This window comes from Cariama cristata, unplaced genomic scaffold, assembly GCF_000690535.1.
Source record: "Cariama cristata isolate BGI_N322 unplaced genomic scaffold, ASM69053v1 scaffold13637, whole genome shotgun sequence".
Lineage (NCBI taxonomy): Eukaryota > Metazoa > Chordata > Aves > Cariamiformes > Cariamidae > Cariama > Cariama cristata.
In genome coordinates, this window is record NW_009625030.1 from 16,884 (window position 1) to 36,478 (window position 19,595).

Here is a 19,595-nt window from a genome sequence, read left to right on the forward strand (position 1 = left end):
AGAAATAGTTACCTAAAGCTAATGTATGGACAGATACTATGTGAAGCAGTTGTCGGCAGGAACTGGCAAATTGGACCTCCTTAACTCTGATTTGAAAAGCTAAGAATAAATGCTATTTCAGTGTATGTGACTCCTCCAGTCATTTTTAAATATTTTACAATTGGTAAGTTTATAGATGGATGCTACTGATGACTTTTACATGCTAAAAGCATTTACATTTGTTTTTAAAACAGTTCTCAGCTGTCCTTTAAAATGAACAAAACAAAAACCACTGTTCCTGTAGCTGGTAGCATTAGCTCTCTTGGGGCTCCAGCAATGAGAGCACAATCTTCCTAACATCGCAGCAAACCTGGCAAAGAGCATAACACTTCTAATATGAAGATATTTCAATTATTCCACTCAGAGCAACCTACCAATTTGCCTTATTAATCTTCTCAGTTTGCTCAGAACCAACTTTCATCATCTCCTTAGGTGTGAAAAGCTGCTTCAGAAGCACTCCACTACTGCTTTGACACATTTCTCAGTACAGCCCCCGGTAAAGACTACCTTTGGCCCAAGCAGGACCAGAAATAAGACAACATGGAACACTTCTCTGCTGTGTAATTTGGGGGCTGAATTCAATCAAAACTTTGTTTTCAAAGCGCTACTCGTTAAAACCATAGACAGGCTCAATCAAATTAGCAGCAGCAAATACCATGCCAAGAGGCCCAAGAGCCACCAGCCTTCACGCCAGCAAAACCGCAAATATTTACCAAGCATCTGTATCAAGGGCAACCCTGTGTGTGCTTGGCTTTTGGGTGCGACTTTTTTGACCTTTTATATTGGCAGCAGTGAAGGTCATGAATAAACAAAACTGCCAAACATAGAAGGGGCATCATTGCATGGCCTTGACACCAGTGTGTGCCAGTTACTGTTACCCATCGCCAAACATCGTCAAGTGCATTCAGGTTACTTGGCTTCCCCATACAGATGCAATGTATGAACGATGTACGAGAGTAATTATCAGAAGCCCAGTTTTGCAGGAGCGTAACGGAATAGCTTTAACTTACAGGGAAGGGAAACACTTTTGTTAGTAAATGCTTCAAGTAGGTGAGCCTGCAACTTCAAGGTGCAGAAATTGCCTGAGGCAGTGTCTTCACTGAGGTCATAATATATTCATTTCTCCACTATAGATAAATCAAGAAGTAGACAGTATATCAAAGCTTAGAAGAGATTCAGTAGTACAGGAAACCAAAGTAAAATACTGGCTTATTTGCATTATTTAGCAGCCATCTGTAAACACCAAGGGTGCCTAACTGCTGTGCTCTATTAAATTTCAGCAAATTCTTGATGACTTAATACTATAGATGTTTTTATTGTGCTTCCTTGATTGATATTAGTGATTTTGGTACATTCCCGTCATGTTTCTAACTAGGACTTTGAAACAAGAACAGACGCTGTGCTTCTCTGACCTACAACTGGAGGGGATGTCCCTCAAACTCTGGAACGTAGAGAGAAAGATCACTCCCAAAGTCTTTCCCAGGTTTCACACAGAGTTCTGAGCAGCAAGACCCTGGCAACAGAGTCAGTATCACATGGATTAAATTAAGCATACAGTGCAGACAACGAGTAAAGCTAATAACCCACATAATTTCTCATTGAATCCTGCCAATGTAATTTAAGGTGCTCTCGAATAATCTCAGGTACGAATGATAAGGTTGAAAGGAATCAACCTTGCAGGAAGATATGACCTGAACAAACAACTCCTTTACCACTCTTCACAGCTACCCAGAGTTAAGGCCACTCCACTTACACTGCATGCAAGTACAATAACCAGAGTTCTTTCATACCATCCAGCATAATTCGATAGCTCCAACAAAGAGCAACTTTATTTAGGCTATAGCAAAAGATGACATAGGGATACCCACTTGTGCTAAGTTTGCAGAGGGCACACGTAAGATAAAAATGCATCTATTTGATTCTTAACAATGACTTCTTTTGGGTGCAAGTTATGTGGCAAGTAATGAGCCAGAGACATCTCCCAAGCATCCACAAAGTGCACAGCAATTCCTGAGAACATTTTCCTCATGACAGAATCCAGCTGAAAGGAATACCAGTCACTGTTGAAGAGGCTCACTTCTGGCCCAAGCTCCTGAACATTAGCAGTTCTGATGATGATTAAAGTCTTGGGGCTGCGGTCCAGCAGCTGAATAACTGATCTCCGAATGTTCCTCAGCCGCCGGATATACACTTCCACAGGGAAAGTGCTGAAGTGGGACCATATAGTTATGGCTATCACCGTGTTCCTCCCACCCACTATGCCATTCAGTTCGTTGGCAATGTAGCGCAGTTCACTGCTAAAGACCGTTGAAAAGCGAATGGGTGGCCCGTGGCAGCGGAACTTCAGTAGGATATTGTGCTTCAGGTCCACAGACATGAAAGGGCCCACGTTCTTAGGACTCCCCAGGTTAAATTCCACTAGATCTGAAAACCCAAGAGCAAGCATTAGTGAAAGATGGCGTAAGAGATTAAAACCATCAACAAGATGCTAGGACCACAGGGCAAAAGTAGCAGTAGATAAGGAAATCTGAACATAATTCTAAGAACTCTAAAAAGAAACAGAAGATAAGCATCGTACATGTGCTAGCTGCATATTTCAGAGTGGGGTTTATGGGTGTTGAAATTTGCAAGATAGCACGCTTCAACTTCACAAGGCTGTCAATGCCTTTTCCAAGTTTCCCAAACTATTTTCGTCTCTCACAAACAAGAAATTTTCCAAATAGACTCCTTCAGTCATTGTTGCCCTATGACTCCAGTGTTCATGGGAACCCTTCTGGCAACTTTAGGACTCTGTTAAATTTAAGGATGACTTCAACTTGTAAGCATTAAGGAGTCTCAAAGTCTGTGTTCCAACACAATTTAACTGCTTTAAGGGTAAGAGGTGAGGGAGGAATATATAATTGGCTACTGAAATTCTGTTATTTAAGTTAAGGAAAATATAAGAAAGGGCCCAAAACCAATCAACAGTAATGGAAGTCATTTGCTACTTCATTCCAAAGTTACGTGTATGGCTGGGATGCTGCAAGACCTTACATAGGCACCCTAAGTGACTTCTGCCATGCCCCCTGGGTGGCCACCTTAACTCACAGCCACAGCAGCGGTCCTCATGGGTGACACATTTTACAAGGACAACTTTGCAGATAGCTTGTGGCTCCATTTCCAAGGTCCCTACATGTTTCCAGCATCTGCTCAAACGTTTGACTAACTGCCTTTCTGCCAAGACTTCTGGTGATGTTTTGTCCTTCCTCTTCCTTTGTTTTGTCACTGTCATTCAGTAAGATCAACTCTGTGTCTGAGTTGCGAGAAATAAAGCTTTGCAAAGGTCTTTAAGGACAAAACCAAATTAAAAAAAAATAACCTGGAACAAATGCTGTCAGATATTCAAACCATTGCCTTATTGTAGAGTCTCCAAACAGGTGGATTACTTTTCCTTGTAAGCACTTGGTTATATCATCTGACTTGTTAAAATGATGGATCCAGTGTGTTCTAGACCTCCACTGGTCTTCGTAATAATAACCAGAAGGGGAAACTGTGGGATCTTCAGCTCTGTCCGTACTGCTTGAGTCTGGAAGAGAAAAATTCTCTGAAGTTAACATACAGCAAAACCAGGCTCCATAACCTTCATGGACATACAGCCAGTGATGTATGAACATCTTCCCTAGTTTAAAGGGAGAGAATATGATGTACCATGTAGATTAAAAAATCTCAATGCATCATGCTTCTGTAAGCCCAAGTATTTCATTCCCTATTTCTGCAGCAAAACTTGCAATTACTGACAGAGTTAGTTGAACAACTATAGTTTAACTTGTTTTAAATGAAATGGTATCTCTGATGATAAAGTAAAAAATATTAAGTATCTGACATCTTTCACACTCAGAATTGCTCAATCGTGGATGCCTGCAAAAGGTACAGAGGAGCACAGGCAGAAGGATCAGCAGAGAACCTTCTTCTTCCAGCCTGGGCTGGACCCCAGAACCCCCAGGCCCCAGCACCCCTCGGCTGTCAGCCCCTGCAACCCGCTGTGCCGCAGCACACCGCTCCCCTCCAGCACCCAGCCTGCCGATGGCTGGGGCAGGGATGTGGGGGCGCAAATTGGGCTGTGCCACTGGAGCAGCCTCTGCCACTGCAGCACAAGGCACCAACACCCCCCACCCCTCCAAAAAAATAAATAACAACTCATGTATGGAATAACACACACACCAACAGTCCTGTTCCAACCACACATGCTACAAGTCTGAACCATAAGTACTCCAAAATAGGAAATGCCAGAATTAAAGCTATGACCAAGAATTTCATATGTGCCCTTTCAATGTATGAATTATGAGAGTCTCTAATTCCATGGATTTCGTACTTTCTCTCTGCTATCTAGCCGCTCTCCTTTTTACTGCCTGGGATAGGCAGCCCCCTGAGGAGTAATTAGACTACACCAGCTCTGTTTAATTTGCAGAAGTTGGATGACGACCTTGCAAGCAAGGGCCAGAGATCACAGGAAGAGAAGCTGCAATCTCATGGTTATGTCAGACAAATATTGCCATATCTCTCTTAGTATCTGGTGTGATACTAGTACATCAAACTTCCCTGAGGCTGTTACAGGGTCCTCCTTTACCACATATGCATTCAAATACCTTAACTGAACAAGCACGGAGCTGTTTCCTGGTGTGCTGGTTTTGGCTGCGATAGAGTTAAATTTCTTCATAGTAGCTTCCATGCAATGTGCCAGATGGAATTTATAGCCGTTCTTGCTGTTCAGTTATTGACAGGCTTCTATGCTTGCCATGGAGCTTGCTTTCTATTAGAGTCTACCGCTCGTTAGTGGCTGCTTTTTGCTTTCGCAGCTTGCTGTACATCTGTACTGCTGATCATCTTATGCAGCTGTGCCTGGGAACACTTGGACAACAGCACTGGCAACGCGCCTGGGCTGACAGACGGTCAGGGCATCGGTGCTGTTTCTGTGCTGCTGTACTGGACAGGTTGGAAGTCCAGTGTGAACTCGAGTCGAAGGGACTGCGACCTGTGGATGAGTTCATGTGGGAGCAGGACACCTCGAAGCATCTGTGCCTGTGGATTAAGTCCATGCTGCAGCAGGTACACCTTGAAGCATCAGTGGCTGTGCATGGGGTCATGCTGGAGGACCTCAAAGCGTGTGGCCATCTATAAGCCCACAACAGAGCAGGTGCACCCCTGGAGGGACTGCAGCTGTGGGTAAGGCCATGCTGGAAGAGGTTTACTTCTGAAGGAACTGTGGCTGTGGGTAAGGCCATGCTGGAGCAAGGTCCATCTCTGAAGGTATTGTGGTCCATGGATAAGGCCACGCTGGAGCAGGCGCACCTCAAAGCAACTGTGGCTGTGGATAAGTCTATGCCACAGCAGGTATACCCCTGGAGAGACTGTGGCACATAGATAAAGCTCTACTTGGAGGAGGTACACCCCTAAGGGACTGCAGCCTGTAGATAAATCCAAACTGGAACAGGGGCAAGGGGAGGAGTTCATTGCAACGTCAAACCCTATAACCTGGCCCAAAGGGATGGGGGTGGAGATTCTAATGGAAATGCCTTCAAATTGTTGTAAGCCACGATTTGAGTTGCATGTTACAGGACGTACTACAGCAGGAACCACCTGAACCAACGGAGGACAAGCCTTACAAGAAGCAGTGCGAGGGCAGCAGTGACCTGACCCTGAGCTGGCTTTGGTGCCCAACAACTCCACCCAACACACCACCTCTCCTGTCCTGAGTGACTGTCACAACAGATGGAGCCCAAAGTCACAGACTAAATGAACTCAATGGACATTTTATGGACATTTCTGGACATTTTACACATGTGGTCCATAGATTAAGGGAATGATATCTGTGTATTGTATCAAAGGATGGGAAGGGGGGGTGGTGGTTAACGAGGTTGTAGTGGATAGCGTGCTCTCTGAGCACGACACAAATGGTATGGAATAAGGGGTAGAGAATGTGCTGGTTTTGGCTGGAACAGAGCCAATTTTCTACATAGTAGCTAGTGTGAGCTATGTTTTAGATTTGTGCTGAAAACAGTGTTGATAACACAGGGAAGTTTTCACTATTGCTGAGTAGTGCTTACAGAGACCCAAAGCCTTTTCTGCTTCTCACCCCACCCCACCAGCGAGGAGGCTGGGGATGCACAAGGAGTTTGGAGGGGACACAGCTGGGACAGCTGACCCCAACTGACCAGAGGGATATTCCATACCATATGACATCACGCTCAGCAATAAAAGCCGGGGGAAGAAGAAGGAGGTGAGGGGACGTTTGGAGTGATGGCGTTTGTCTTCCCAAGTCACCGTTCTGCATGACGGAGCCCTGCTTTCCTGGAGATGGCTGAACACCTGCCTGCCATGGGAAGTGGTGAATGAATTCCTTGTTTTGCTTTGCTTCTGTGCACAGTTTTTGCTTTACCTATTAAATTGTCTTTATGTCAGCCCACGAGTTTTCTGTTTTAGATTCTTGACCCCATCCCACCAGGGGGAGTGAGCGAGCGGCTGGGGGGGGCTGAGGCGCCGGCTGGAGTTAAACCACGACACCAAGCACAAACACCAGCTGCAGGGAGCAGATATATCCCGCTGTTTAAACACTTTTACCCACCTTGGCATGGAGACCACCTGTTAAGAACAGTCCCTACCCCGTCCTCACTTGCAGCTGTTTGGGAAAACACACATTGCCATGGCCAAAATCATGCCAGGGACCAGTCTAACTATGTAAAAGTACAGGTAGCGGAATTCCAGGGCGCAGAAGCATCCTCTGGTAGATGTTTCATTATAACACAGGTGTAGCCAAACTCTAAACACTTTAAAAAAAATCATCAGACCATAAGCATCTTTAAATATCCATTCCTAATAGGCATTTTTGGTCTCACTGTTCCTATATAATATTCTCTGGTTCTTGCATTAGAAGTTGTTAATCTCCTTAGATCTCAGAGACACTGTAAAAAGCAAACTACTGTTATGTTTGTGTAACACAAAGACTATAATCATGAGTACCACAGAAAAAGTCATTAGAAAATTTTATCTTTGACTATTCTTTAAATCAGGCAACAGGGACAATGAAGGAAGACAAAAAAAACCCAACTAATAATGTTGACTCATCCAATATGCATGAAACAGGAATCCTACAAAGAAAAGGAAAAACCCTTTCATATGGTCATGTAATTAAAGACTAATCTATAATGTGAAATCACAACTTCAGTTTGTTCGTTTCTTAAGTTTTGATGTAAAAATATTTCCTTTTTTTACCTTTTAAATTGATTCTTAGACTACACACATGTATATAAAAATGGTAACGCAACAACTTTTTGGTGCCTCACACTACAACTAACATTGGCATTTCAAATCTGCGTATAGTATCATGCCAGTTTTGCTCCAGAATTCAGAAATCCATTTCTTTTGGATTTTATAGAAGAGAGTAAAAGCTCCAATCTGAATAGTTACAAACGAAGAATAGAAATAAAAGCTTCTATTTCACAAAAATAAAGTTTTAAAACCCAACTTCATCTATATTTACCCCCAAACAGAAAGGTATATGCAAAAATAACAACAGCAGAACAATGAATTTAAGTGTGGCATCAATCCTAACAAATCCATACATCCACAATCATTATACCAATATATTAAGTTTGTTTATTCAGAGACTGTTCTTAGACAGAATTTCCCTGAGGAATACTCTGCTACTCCTGTCAACCGTTTCTAACCCACCATTAATCCCCAGGAAAAGCAGGCAGGCTTTGATCACCTCTAACTCCTGAAAGAAGGGTGACAGAATCAAATTTCAAATTTGCAGCAGTTTCTGCAAAGAAATATGTAAGATAAAAAAAGCAACAAAAAACACATCCTCTCAAGGATCTGGAGAAAGAAAGGGGGCAAAGCGCTGCTGGGCTAGTAGCCGCACTCTATTTTTTTAGTGAACAGAAAAACTAAAAGCAAGAAATCCTGTAGGCTGTTTTCTGTTAAAGACCTTATTGCTTAGGTCAGGAACACTATCTTTAAAATCTCCTACAAGCTTATTAGAAAAAAAAAAAAATCTGAAAAGCTTTCAATTTAGAAGTAATTCTCTGTGTATCACATCTTACACAGGCTTTTTAGAGGCATAAGAAGCATGCATATGGGTATGAATGAGATACAACCTCCAAGTTTAACTTAGTACAGACTGTCTCTTTTTTCTGTTTTGACACAGCGTACGTAACAATTAGGTTCCAGTCCACAACTGTAGGTTCTGACACCCTGTGCTAATACAAATGATAGTAATACTTAAATGTAAATTGTCAAAATCTGTAAGACAAAATTCTTAACAAAGAAAGAAATTAAGAAACACCACACAGCTGGTTTTGCTAGATTAACTTGAGAGTTTGGTAAGCAGTTACTGTAAGACATTTTACATCTCTAAGTAAATGATAGGGAAAAAAAAAAAAAAAGACACTTTTGGGAAAAGAACAACCTTTTTTTAAAATTATTTTTTGCTTAAAATCCCATTTATGTATATAATTTTAGACAATTTTGTTATTAGTACTGAACTTATATTACAGCTAACACACAAAAGCCTTCATCTTCTCAACACAAATTTAAAAGTTAATTTCTATTCCGTGGCATGAAAGCAAACAAATCAATTATTAGCTCATGCCTGTTGTTCTTTTTATAAAATTAATTATGAATTACAGCCAAGAATTTTATAAAGTTCACTTTACCTGTAAATGCCTTGGGCTTTACAATCACTGAATCAGGTCCACTGGAGAGTATAGGCCTTTTTATATTCACATCACTTGAAAAAAAAAATTGTAAAATTTACTGTAAAATTTGAAGATAATATTAATATAATTTTTTCTTAATCCACTTCAAATAAGTACACAGGACTCACACTAACAAGTTTTTACTTTAAGCTTACTCCGCTTCCTATAACTGAATTCATTCTGTATTAATTTTCGAGACCCCTATCACTATCCTGATTCAGAATTCACAATTTTGTAGCATTAGGACACAAATCTTGTGCACACTTTTACAATCTACATAAAGCCATCATGCTATCAGAGGTATGCAAGAAGCTTTGGGGGATTTACCAAAGAGATGGGAAGTTCCCAGCTCGTGCTACGTGTACCACTGCCAGCAGACAAACCACGGAGTGGGGATGCTGCACCAGCAGCCCCCGGCTCTGCCAGCTCTCCATAGGTGCTTGCCACGCTAAATGAGGTGGTAACCGTGTTCAACCCCCGTAATCCCACGGCCTGCTCTGCAGTACAGAGCGGAGCTTGCAGGGGTCCAGCACCGACACCCCCTGCAGTTCTAGCTCCAGACGGGGCTAGCGGTGGTGTGTCCTGCATCTGGGGGAGACGGCAGTACCAGCCAACTTCAGAGACCTCCAGCAATAAGGCCTTCCAGTAGGACACCAATTTGCTGAATACAGAAACAAAGCTCATCCCCCTAAACACCGAGAGACCTCAGAAGTACTTTTTGTGAACACTGATGAACTCTGATCATGTTGTGTTGGACACATATCACTACTGTACAGCTGTGACAGATGCAGAGATTTAATACTAAGATCTTGTTCTGTCTTTTGTTGCTGTTTTGAAGAGAACGCCTGTCTAACATTTTCCTGCACTTAAAGAAATTATTTGGAATTTCTATAGCTATTTCAGTCAAGGATCTCAGAGCTGAACAAAATAAACAAAAAACAAAACAAGAAAAAAAAATTGCCCACTCCCATTTGGAAACATCACCAACCAGTATCAGCCATATTTGACAGGTGAACTGCCTAAGGCATGAGAAGTCAAAAGGCCCACTTACAAACTTGATAAGGAACAGCCAAAAAAAATGCCACTGATACTTACTATTGAGTTCTGGTCTTCAGTTACAAACATGCACACACACTTTTCTAATTAAACTATTTGGAGCTGCTACTCTCAAATATTTCCCAATTTAAGCCTCAAGTGGACACACTGCTGAAACATTTTCCTCCAACACCTTTTTTGGAGAGCAAGGCAGTAGCCTACAACGACAATTCTGACACTACACAGTAGCTAACTTGGTCTAACTTCAGCTGAGGCTGTATACAGAAGCAGTTCTATCACATCTACCCACGCACTAAGGGGTGTATTTTTTTTTAATGCTGAATGCAGAAGAAAAAGATGACTGCAAAACTCAATTAGTTTGACAGTTCATATCACACGCACAGATTATTTCCACTTGCACAGGTATTGCTCAGCAGTTTCTTCTACGAGGTGTTTTCTTCATGGCTGACTTAAAATTATTCCTAATATTTGAAAGTCATACTGAGCAACAAGGAACACATTGCATTACATGTAAGACGACTTTTGCTGAGGATAAAAGCATTTGGTATTTTGTGTAAAAATAAGCCTAAAAAACCTGGACCTTTTTTACATAGTTCAGACTTGGCAAAAAATACATCTCAAAGCATTGCTATTGCAAGCGTAGGTTTGGAAACAAAAAATAAGGAAACAGTCCCCCAAACCACCACCAGATTTAGACAGCATGCTCTTGTGAAATGTAGCAGGTGCACCAGGGTTGAATTCAAAGCACAGAGAGAGAACTACGCTCCAAGTTTCTTTAGTTTAAGATTACTGTGTTCTTGCACAGCTGAATGGAGAGGAAGAGATTATTCAACAACTTACATCAAACACCTGCTCCTGCAGACACACACCTCCTCTAAGGCAATCTGTCATATTTCACCAATAACCTAAAGTTTGTCTTTTAAAAAAAAAAATAAATTACTTGACTGAGTATATATATATATTTAACAACATACATACCTTTGGAAAAAGAGGCTTTCCTCTTGTGTTAGAAGACCTTTCTGATACCCACCCTTGGCATGGCTGATTCGGCTGGCACAGGACAGTTTTCGAGGCTTGTAACAGAACCATGGCTCACCCGTGTAGAGATCCGTGAAGTTACAGACCGGGAGATCTCCAGGCAAGCAGACATTGCACTCAGTAGTTTCCGAGTACCTCCCAGACTTGAATGAGCTTTTGAAATAGACCCTGTCTGGCCTTTCTTCTCGTAAACGCAGGAGGACTTGGATTGCTTCACTCGGATGGACAAGTGACACAGAAACTTTAACCTCTCCTGGCCAAAGCAAGGTAAAGAAGACTTTGTAAAGGCCATTATGGCAATCTACAATCCTTCCTGTTGCTCCAGCTTGCAGCAGAGGAGAGTGAATTCGTGCCTGTAGATAGTCTCCACCATACTGCTTGGGTTTTCCTTGGAAATCCTTCATGTGAACAAGTACCTCTAACTGATCACCCACCTTGAGGAACCCGCTGGGTTTCACAATCACAAAGTCACTATGTGCTGGATCAGTGCTTTGTACAAAGGCAATTTTGCCATCAGGGGGTTTTGGCCACTGTATTGCAGCAAGCAATGACTCCTGTTCCACTTGTTCTCTTCTGGACAAAGTCTGCTGCTTATAACCACAGTAAGGCTTCCTGGTAGTTTTGGTTGTCTGTGATAGAGAATGCTGGACATCATTTTCTGTCATCCAATTTGATCCTGAAACTGTGTCATCATCCAGGTGCTGGGGAGGAAAAAGATTACTTGAAATTGTGCTATTAAAAGAAACGCTATGAGTAATGGATGCTTTGTCAGGAAATGATCCCAAGAATTGGGCTTTGCTTTACAGAGCTTTGAAGTTGACCAAATGAAGCAACTTTACTAAAAGATACAAATCGATTACTTCGACCGTGGGCTTTCTAAAGAAACAGGTGGGCAACCTGTGGTTACCCTGCTCTGGCACAGATGCTTTCATATAAATCAGACCCAGTATTTTCTGTGGCAGTATTTTGGCTACCAATGTATTCTGTAAATATCAGCAATGTGAAAAAAATTACAAAAGGTTGTGTGTTTAAATAGTAAATTGTAACGCATGTTTAATTTTCTTATTGTAGTAACATTTTAGTCTTCGAGCACAATGAGGTCTAATAGCTGCCCAATACAATGCATGGAAATTGGGTCTCCTTGAGAATTTACACTGCCAACAAAGCTGATGCACCCCCTGCACGTGTCTTCTAGAGAAGTCTGCTGTATGTAGCAGCTGCAGTCATTTATCTGGTCACACTCACGTTGCTTCTTATCTAATTATCCAAAATGTGGGTTTCCCTGTAATGTACAGATTGAAAGAAGTGGAAGAAAAGAAAGAAATTATTCAGGGGCAATGAATTCATGAACTGGTGGGCAAGTAAAACAGTCTAGGACAAGCTAGGACTAAACAGGCCAAAAAAAATTGTTTATTTATTTTTAAGATTTTAAAATGTATATACAGCTTCTTCTAGAGCCAAATGAAACACAAGCAAAGCATCCCCTAATCCACACAAGAATTTAAAAATTAAAATAGTTAAATACAATGCTACATTAAGAGAGGGGGCTTCTGCTGTGACTTGAAATCAATGTCCAAAACCTTTTTTATGCAAATGACTGCAGAGATACCATCTTCTTCGTGACATCACACACTTTTGCAGGTTTGCATTAGGGAAATTTAAAAAATAGCACAGTCTAAGACTTCAGAGCTACCTGTGAGATTTTTAACGAGCAAATCCAAATTTATACCTCATATATGCACAAAATGAGCGATTAATGAGTATTTATCAGGTGTATATAGTAGAACTTATCCATACTCCTATTTCAGAGAAGGAAAATAGTTTTTCAAGCAAAGATTAAAATTATACAATGTACTATTCACACGGCGTCAGAGAATATGCTAGTTTAGATTTGAAAGACTGCTAAAAAATTAAAACTATGCTATTTGTTATTTTTAAAAAGATCATTGTACTTACCAATATTGTAGTGTTTTCCATTTACTTCCTCCACAATCAACTGCTCAGTAATGTACTAAAATTCCCAGCACTTACATTAAAGCCTTATTTATTGTTATAAACCTCTCTTAGTCCATTGAAATATCACCTAGAGTACATGTACATACTAAGTAGCTTCCTCTCCCACTACACTTTATTTGAGTTTGCCAGTATATTAAAGTCACTTGAACAACACAGAGATTCAATATACATTTTTAGAAGAAAGGTAAACCTAACAAGCAATAGAAACGCACAGGCTGTTGAAGCCTGTTACATAAGAAGCTGCTTTTGATCAGCTTAAGAGTAAGAGGATAATGAGCACGCTAGGATGTAGGATGGATGGTTTGATATCCATGTCAACTATAAAACCTGAAATTGTAGATTGTTACATTTTAACTATAAAATGTAAATTAACAGGTATCCACAGATACACAAAATGTTATTATCGCAACAGAAGCTCTTGCTTCTGTTTTACATTTTCACCCAGGATTTAACACCTTTTCCCTGACGGCCACCTGAGGTAATTTGTAATTATTTCTATTTTCCATCCCAGCAAGCAAAAATGCAAACATATCACTGCATATTACTTTTATTAATCCAGTAAATTTCAGACAAAGCTGAGACTGAATCTCAGGCACAGTTCTACTTTAAATCTTGCCTACATACCTTCTTGAATTAAGCCAAGTTTCTGTTTTTGGATACCTTCACAACTTCTTCCTTTCACCTGCTCATGCATATACATAACACAGAAAATACTGCATGGAAATATTTTTAAAAGTTAGCTATATATTTTGATGCATCCAACAAGCTGGTAACTATGTCTCAGTCAGCAAAAATATTTAAGCATTTTCCTAAGGACGGGTGGAGCTGGACAGTATATGTGTTTGATTAATTATTGTGTTCATTGTAAGCTCTTAAGAGAACGTTTCTGTATTCCAGTTGGTTCTTTAATGCTTGGTACTTTGCGTCAGAGGGTCATGAAAAAAAAAAAAAATCCTTTCAAATGAAGATGAGAGATGGCTATCTAAGAAGGCCTTAAAAACAGACCTATCACTATTTTTAACCTTTGATAAATTTCTTCATGGTTTTTAACCCAGCCTTTCTGTCAGAGAGGTAGAAGATGTCGTTTATGGCCTAGCCAGCCCTTCTGAAGTCTTTCCAAGGGCATACCTGCACCTTTCATTGGAAAGGGTGCAGAGAACACCATGCCAACTCATACAATCAGAAAACAGAGCAGAACAACAACTATGTTGTTCAATGTCTCTAAAGCAGATGACCTACACAGCCTTTTTAGCAAAGCACAAGGTCAAAGCTCTTCACTTGTATGCAGTTCAGGTCCCGGACAAGCACTGTCACTTCAACTCCAGCATCTCCAGGTTATGACATTAAGCAGAATAGACCATACCACAAATATTTCCTCAGACAATCTTGAAGGGTGGGGTGGAATCTCTATGAAGGTAAAACCAGAGCTTCTTCAACATCCTGAAGGACCATTCTTTCTCCAACATCCTTGCTCATCTTTACAGCCCTCTCCCAAGCCCAAACAGGACCATGTATTATTGCAGAATTATAAACTTATGTGTGAAAGTAAAGTACGCCACATATGCTATTCACAGGAGAAAATATTACAGAGATTCCCTTTCTCCGTTAAGGCAGGGAAAGCTTCACAGTCAATTAATATACCAAAGATCCTTGACTGGAATAGAAAAGCTTGCCAAACCATCTTCCTTTCTTAAGTGCTTCCTAGGCTCGTCTCCAAACAAAGTGCTCAAGTTTTCCTACCCCTATGGCTACACATGGCTTGCCCTGAGGCAGATGAATAGCTTAGTCTGTCCCCACACCATTTCCTACCCTCTCTTTCACCGGCGTTTCCAAATCTCTCCAGCTCCCCTACCTTAAGAAGTCATACTGAGCCCATGCAGAACTCTCTGCTCTATTTAGTAGCCAAAACAAAATAAAATTCCTTTAAGTAGGGCAGATAAAGTGTGTTTCTCAAGATTTCTCAAGAGTCCTCTTCCTTTATGACACAGATCCTTTTAGTTTTTAATACAGTCTCCACGATGAATAACACTTGCCCTGCTTTGCTTATTTCCATATATACTCCGTTCAAGGTGTCTTGATTTTGACTGCAATTCCCAAGGGGTTTTGTTTGTTTGTTGGGTTTGAGATTTTTGTGTTGTTGTTTGGTTGTATGAGGGGTGAGGGGGAGGGCACGGGGGTTGTTAGTTTTTATTTAATTGTTATTTTTTATTTGCTGCATTCTGAAGTTAACCAGAACTCAAATGAGACCACAAAGTAATTTAATGGATGCCTGCCAAGTAACACAGGCAGGACAGAATGGATTACATGTCAATTAAGCACAAACAAATCCACCAGCTGTTCCTGGTGCATGACAGATGTCATAAAAGGGAAAAAACGGAAGCCGTATTTTCAGAGGAACTAATGAAAGTTTCAGCTCAACTACTCAGCTTTTAGCATTCTCACTGCCAACTAAGCAAAAATTAGATATAATATATAGGCCCACCCAGGCAATTGTGTTCTCAAAGATATTCTAGAAGGGTCACAAGGTACTTGGTTGGACCTGCAATGAACACTTGTCCTCGGTTAAACGCAATAATGTTGATGGCTGATAACAAGTGTGGAGTATTTCAATTGCTGCTGAAAAGGTGGAAGTCCATCTCAAAGCCCAGTATTTTCTACCAGCTGTAACTCTTAGTTTAGCCTAGTACATTCAGAACAATTGCTGTAAAACCTGCGTACGTCACTAACGTTAGAGCAGAAAACATCACAGGAGATTCCCAGGTGACAGGCATGGAGAGGGAAAAAAGTTCCAGTTTGCCCAACAGAGAGTCTTAGTTTATGCAGCAGACGATATTTGAAACTGAACAAATACCAATTACTGAAAGGTCAGTCATCTTATTTTCAGAAATTTTACACTCCAGGTACTCTATCTCTATTTGTTGTTTAAAACAGGCATGAGATCGGTTCACTGTCTTTACTGTCTCACAGCACTGAGTGGGTGTCAATTCTAAAAAACCATCACCTGACAGACAAATGTTCTGGTAATAATCCAAATAAGATGATGCGGTTATCTTTTGTAGGCACCTACAATTTAGCAGCAAGAATAAAAAACTTTGTTACACAGTTCTTTTGTTCAGTTTCAGCTGTTTGATTCCACACACCATTCCTTCAACCTTGCAAGAAACTTCCCCTCTCCCCACACACTGTCTTTTCTAAGTGCTTTTAAATAAAAGAATGCTCACAACCAATCCTGAAGTGGTTCTGTTGCTCTCAAGGCAATTGGTACAAATATACAAACTCTCCTGTATCCTAAAGGCATGATGTTGCTCCTCAGCAATAGCCTGATACTTTGTGGAAAATTACTGAACATATCTATCTGGCTGTGTTTGCAAAAAAAAAAAAAACCAACAACATAAAAATACACTTCTGGTACTATAATACAGTGGCCAGCGGTGGACCTCAAGAGAGGAGTTACTCCATACTAAAAAGCAAGTTAAACAAAAAGCAGGTTATCAAATGTTTTGTAGACCGTGTGAATTTTTTTATTATTTTTTTTTAAACACAAGGTAAGAAAAGTAAAATTCTGACATGGGTAGGACTTTTGAGAGGGTATCATTAGTAGCTTAAGAAATCAAGAGGGAAGATTCCAACACGAAAAAGTATAAAATCCTAAAAGGAAAAAGCAGAGAGGCTAGCTGGGGGCTAGCTGATCATTGCCTTAGCTCTTTAGCTTTAGCCAGGTAGATTAGATGATTTAGGGATGAGAAGCATGTCTGATGCATTTACAAACACGTTTTCAACAGTAACCAACAATAAGCCTTCCTTCCACAGCCTGAATGGATTTGGTTACAGATATTCTGTGAAAGCTTTCTAAGACTTTTTCTGGCTTTGATCTCTACCTGAAAAGAATCAGGTAGATTCTTAGATAGCTATTCTATAGATAGCACAGATATCTATACAGACTGCCTGGAAAGCTACGCCAAAGACAGAGGCAAATTCCAGAGCAGGTCCATTCAGAAAAGTCAAGACAACAAAAGGGGTTTGAGTTGCACTTCACAGCGTAAATCTTTACCAGCAACACAATACCTAAATGAGTTTGGAATATCAGATATGTAAAGGTCAACAAAGCCATGTAGATACTTAACATGAATAGCGGCAAGAAAAAGCACGGAGTGAACACCCATACTGCATTTTTCATTTCACTCTCGAAGGTTTGTGCAAGCCCTTTTCTCTAAGAAACATAATTTTAAAAAAGAAATAAAATAATCTAAGGTTCAAAATATCAACACTGTTCTTCATGCAACATCCTAGGCCAAAAAAAACACAGAAAGAGACAACAAAAGACAAGCTACCTTCTACGTTACACAAAAATGATCATGCTAACTCAAACCAAATGTCCGCCAGAGTATTTTGATTTCCAGTAGTTTTCAATAGCAGGTATGTAGGAAAAGAATACAGGCCAAACACATTGTGATACTTCCTCCTGAAGACTTAATCCAGTTTCTAGCTCCTTGTGGCTTAGAGACTTCTTAAACACCAGGTTTGATACATCTAAGATTTAGTAGCCCCTAACAGATTTTTCTTATATGAATTCATCCAGACTATTTGCATATATGCTTTTAGCAGCTGCAGAGTCTTACTGCAAGGACTTCTGCAGCTTTGCTGCAATCTGTAAAAAACCACCCCTGCTTCCTTTGAATTCAGCATCTGCAGTTTTTATTTAATATCTCCACTAGTACTGGAATAGGTAACAAACATTCATTCTTTAGTCATTGATCCTGCGTCACTTGTGATTTTAGACCTCTCAAACATCCTCCTTGCCCTTATCTGAACCTCTTCCAATTCAACTATATCTTTTTGGGGGTGAGAAGGGATTTTACAGCCCCTCTTTTGGATCATTTCATTTGGGCATCACCAGCCAGGACGAAAGAAGACTCTGCAAGCAGGATACACATAACTTAAAAGCATAAAGCAATTATCGATTATGCACAAAAGATAGCTATAATTTAACAAGGTGTTAGGCTAAGCATTATTACGCTCACCCACCAAATGCTGCGCTGGATAGCCTGGCCAGGCAGGCAACCAGTGGGCAGGGTCAGCCTCCAAGGTTCCCTGGAATGGATCCTCAGTGACTTTATCTGTCTTGACTGTAGTCTGGGGTTACTGACTAATGCAGTCTGAAAGTGTCTCCACACTAAAGTGGTAAGTAAAATGAAGAAATATGCAAGTCCGACACAGCAGAGGGAAAAAGGAAAAGGCAAAGAAAAGTTGCATCAGTACAGGCTGGAGATCAACTAGCTAGCTAACAGCCCTGCAGAAAAAGACCGAGATTCTGGTGGACAGCAAACTGACACGTGTCAACAGCATAGCATTGTGGCAATGAATTAACAAGAGCATAAGCAGTTGATCAAGCAAAGTGATAATTCCCCTCAACTTGACCTTGGTGAAGCCATGCCTAGAACACTGTGTCTGGTTTTTGGACATCCCATACCAGAGTCAAACTGGAGAGACCAGCTAAGAACCCCTGAGATGATTAGGGGACTGGAGTACATGACAGAAAGGAGACACTAAGGGAACCAAACCTTGCTTGGATTTTTTGTTTTAAAAGTCTGGAGAAGACAGAGAAGGGATCTAACTGCCGTCTTTCACTACCTAAAGGGGAGTTACAGAGGAACTGGAGTCAGAAATACACACTAAAAGGACAAGAGGCTACTTCCACCTGCACGTAAGAGAAACATTCTTCCTGATGAGAGGGGTGCAGCACTGCAACAGGCTGCCTAGGCAGGTTATGAAATCTCACTGTCCTTGAAGACTGTCAAAACTCAACTCGGCAATGCCCTATGCAATCCAAGCTAACTTTGAAGTTAGCCCTTTCAGGAGGGTGTTGGATTAAATACCTCCAGACATCCCTTCCGGTCTGAATGTTCTGTGATTCCACATTGTAGCTAAATGTTGTCAGTCACAATTCTAACCTCACACTCAAGGAGGAATAATATTGTTCAAGCCCTCTTGGAGAAGAAACAGGCTCCACTCACCTCTAACTGAAAAAAATTATGGACCAGCACCACAATAGCCAGTACTGCCATAAGCAGGCAGAAGATCTGCAATCTGAACGAGTCACGCCACATTGTCCTTTCATGTCTTTCCCTCCCATGTTAGACGCTGCCATGACTTCCATTCACCGCAAACATGAATGACATTTCGTCTCAGCAGTGCACAAGAGGATTCAGTTGACTTCCACTTCATTCCTGCAAATGCATTTACAAAAACTATATTAAGTCCCCAAAATATTATCAGAAGTAAAACAAGTTTAACACTGAAAGCATATAAACGGCGAAACTTTCCATGGCAACAATTGGTACAACAGAACTATTAAGACAGAATTTTGTGGCATTAATCTGAACAGTACTCTCTATTATGTTACTTAATTCTCTTGGGCCTGTCAAAGCAAAACCTTATTGTAAAGCCAGTCTTCAATGGTATTTGATACAAAAAAAAGCAAAAGAAGAGTGCAAGATTTCTTTCTGACCACCAAACAACCACCACCCTATTTATCCATTAGGCCACACTATCACCATCCAGCCATCATGAGCCCAAGACTTCTAGCAGAAACTTGTGGTTTTAGAATTCTCCCTTTTTACCTGATAAGAGATTCCAATAAGTTGTTATTAAAGACTAAGGTCTGAAGCAAGTCTGGATAAGCAAGATAAAAGATACTTTCTTCAGTTTTCT

The 19,595-nt window shown here is 40.7% G+C and overlaps 1 protein-coding gene across 1 annotated transcript; it reads right to left on the reverse strand.

Annotated features, from left to right (window-relative positions):
* Positions 1 to 1,912: 1,912 nt before the first annotated feature.
* Positions 1,913 to 18,991, reverse strand: NXPE1 (neurexophilin and PC-esterase domain family, member 1). The gene is made up of 6 exons (XM_009703451.1): positions 18,899 to 18,991; positions 10,809 to 11,569; positions 8,733 to 8,806; positions 7,233 to 7,251; positions 3,398 to 3,585; positions 1,913 to 2,463 (listed from the first exon to the last, which is right to left on the reverse strand). Exons 1-6 carry the CDS (start codon positions 18,989 to 18,991, stop codon positions 1,913 to 1,915), a joined length of 1,686 nt encoding a protein of 561 aa, XP_009701753.1.
* Between the last annotated feature and the right edge of the window lie 604 nt (positions 18,992 to 19,595).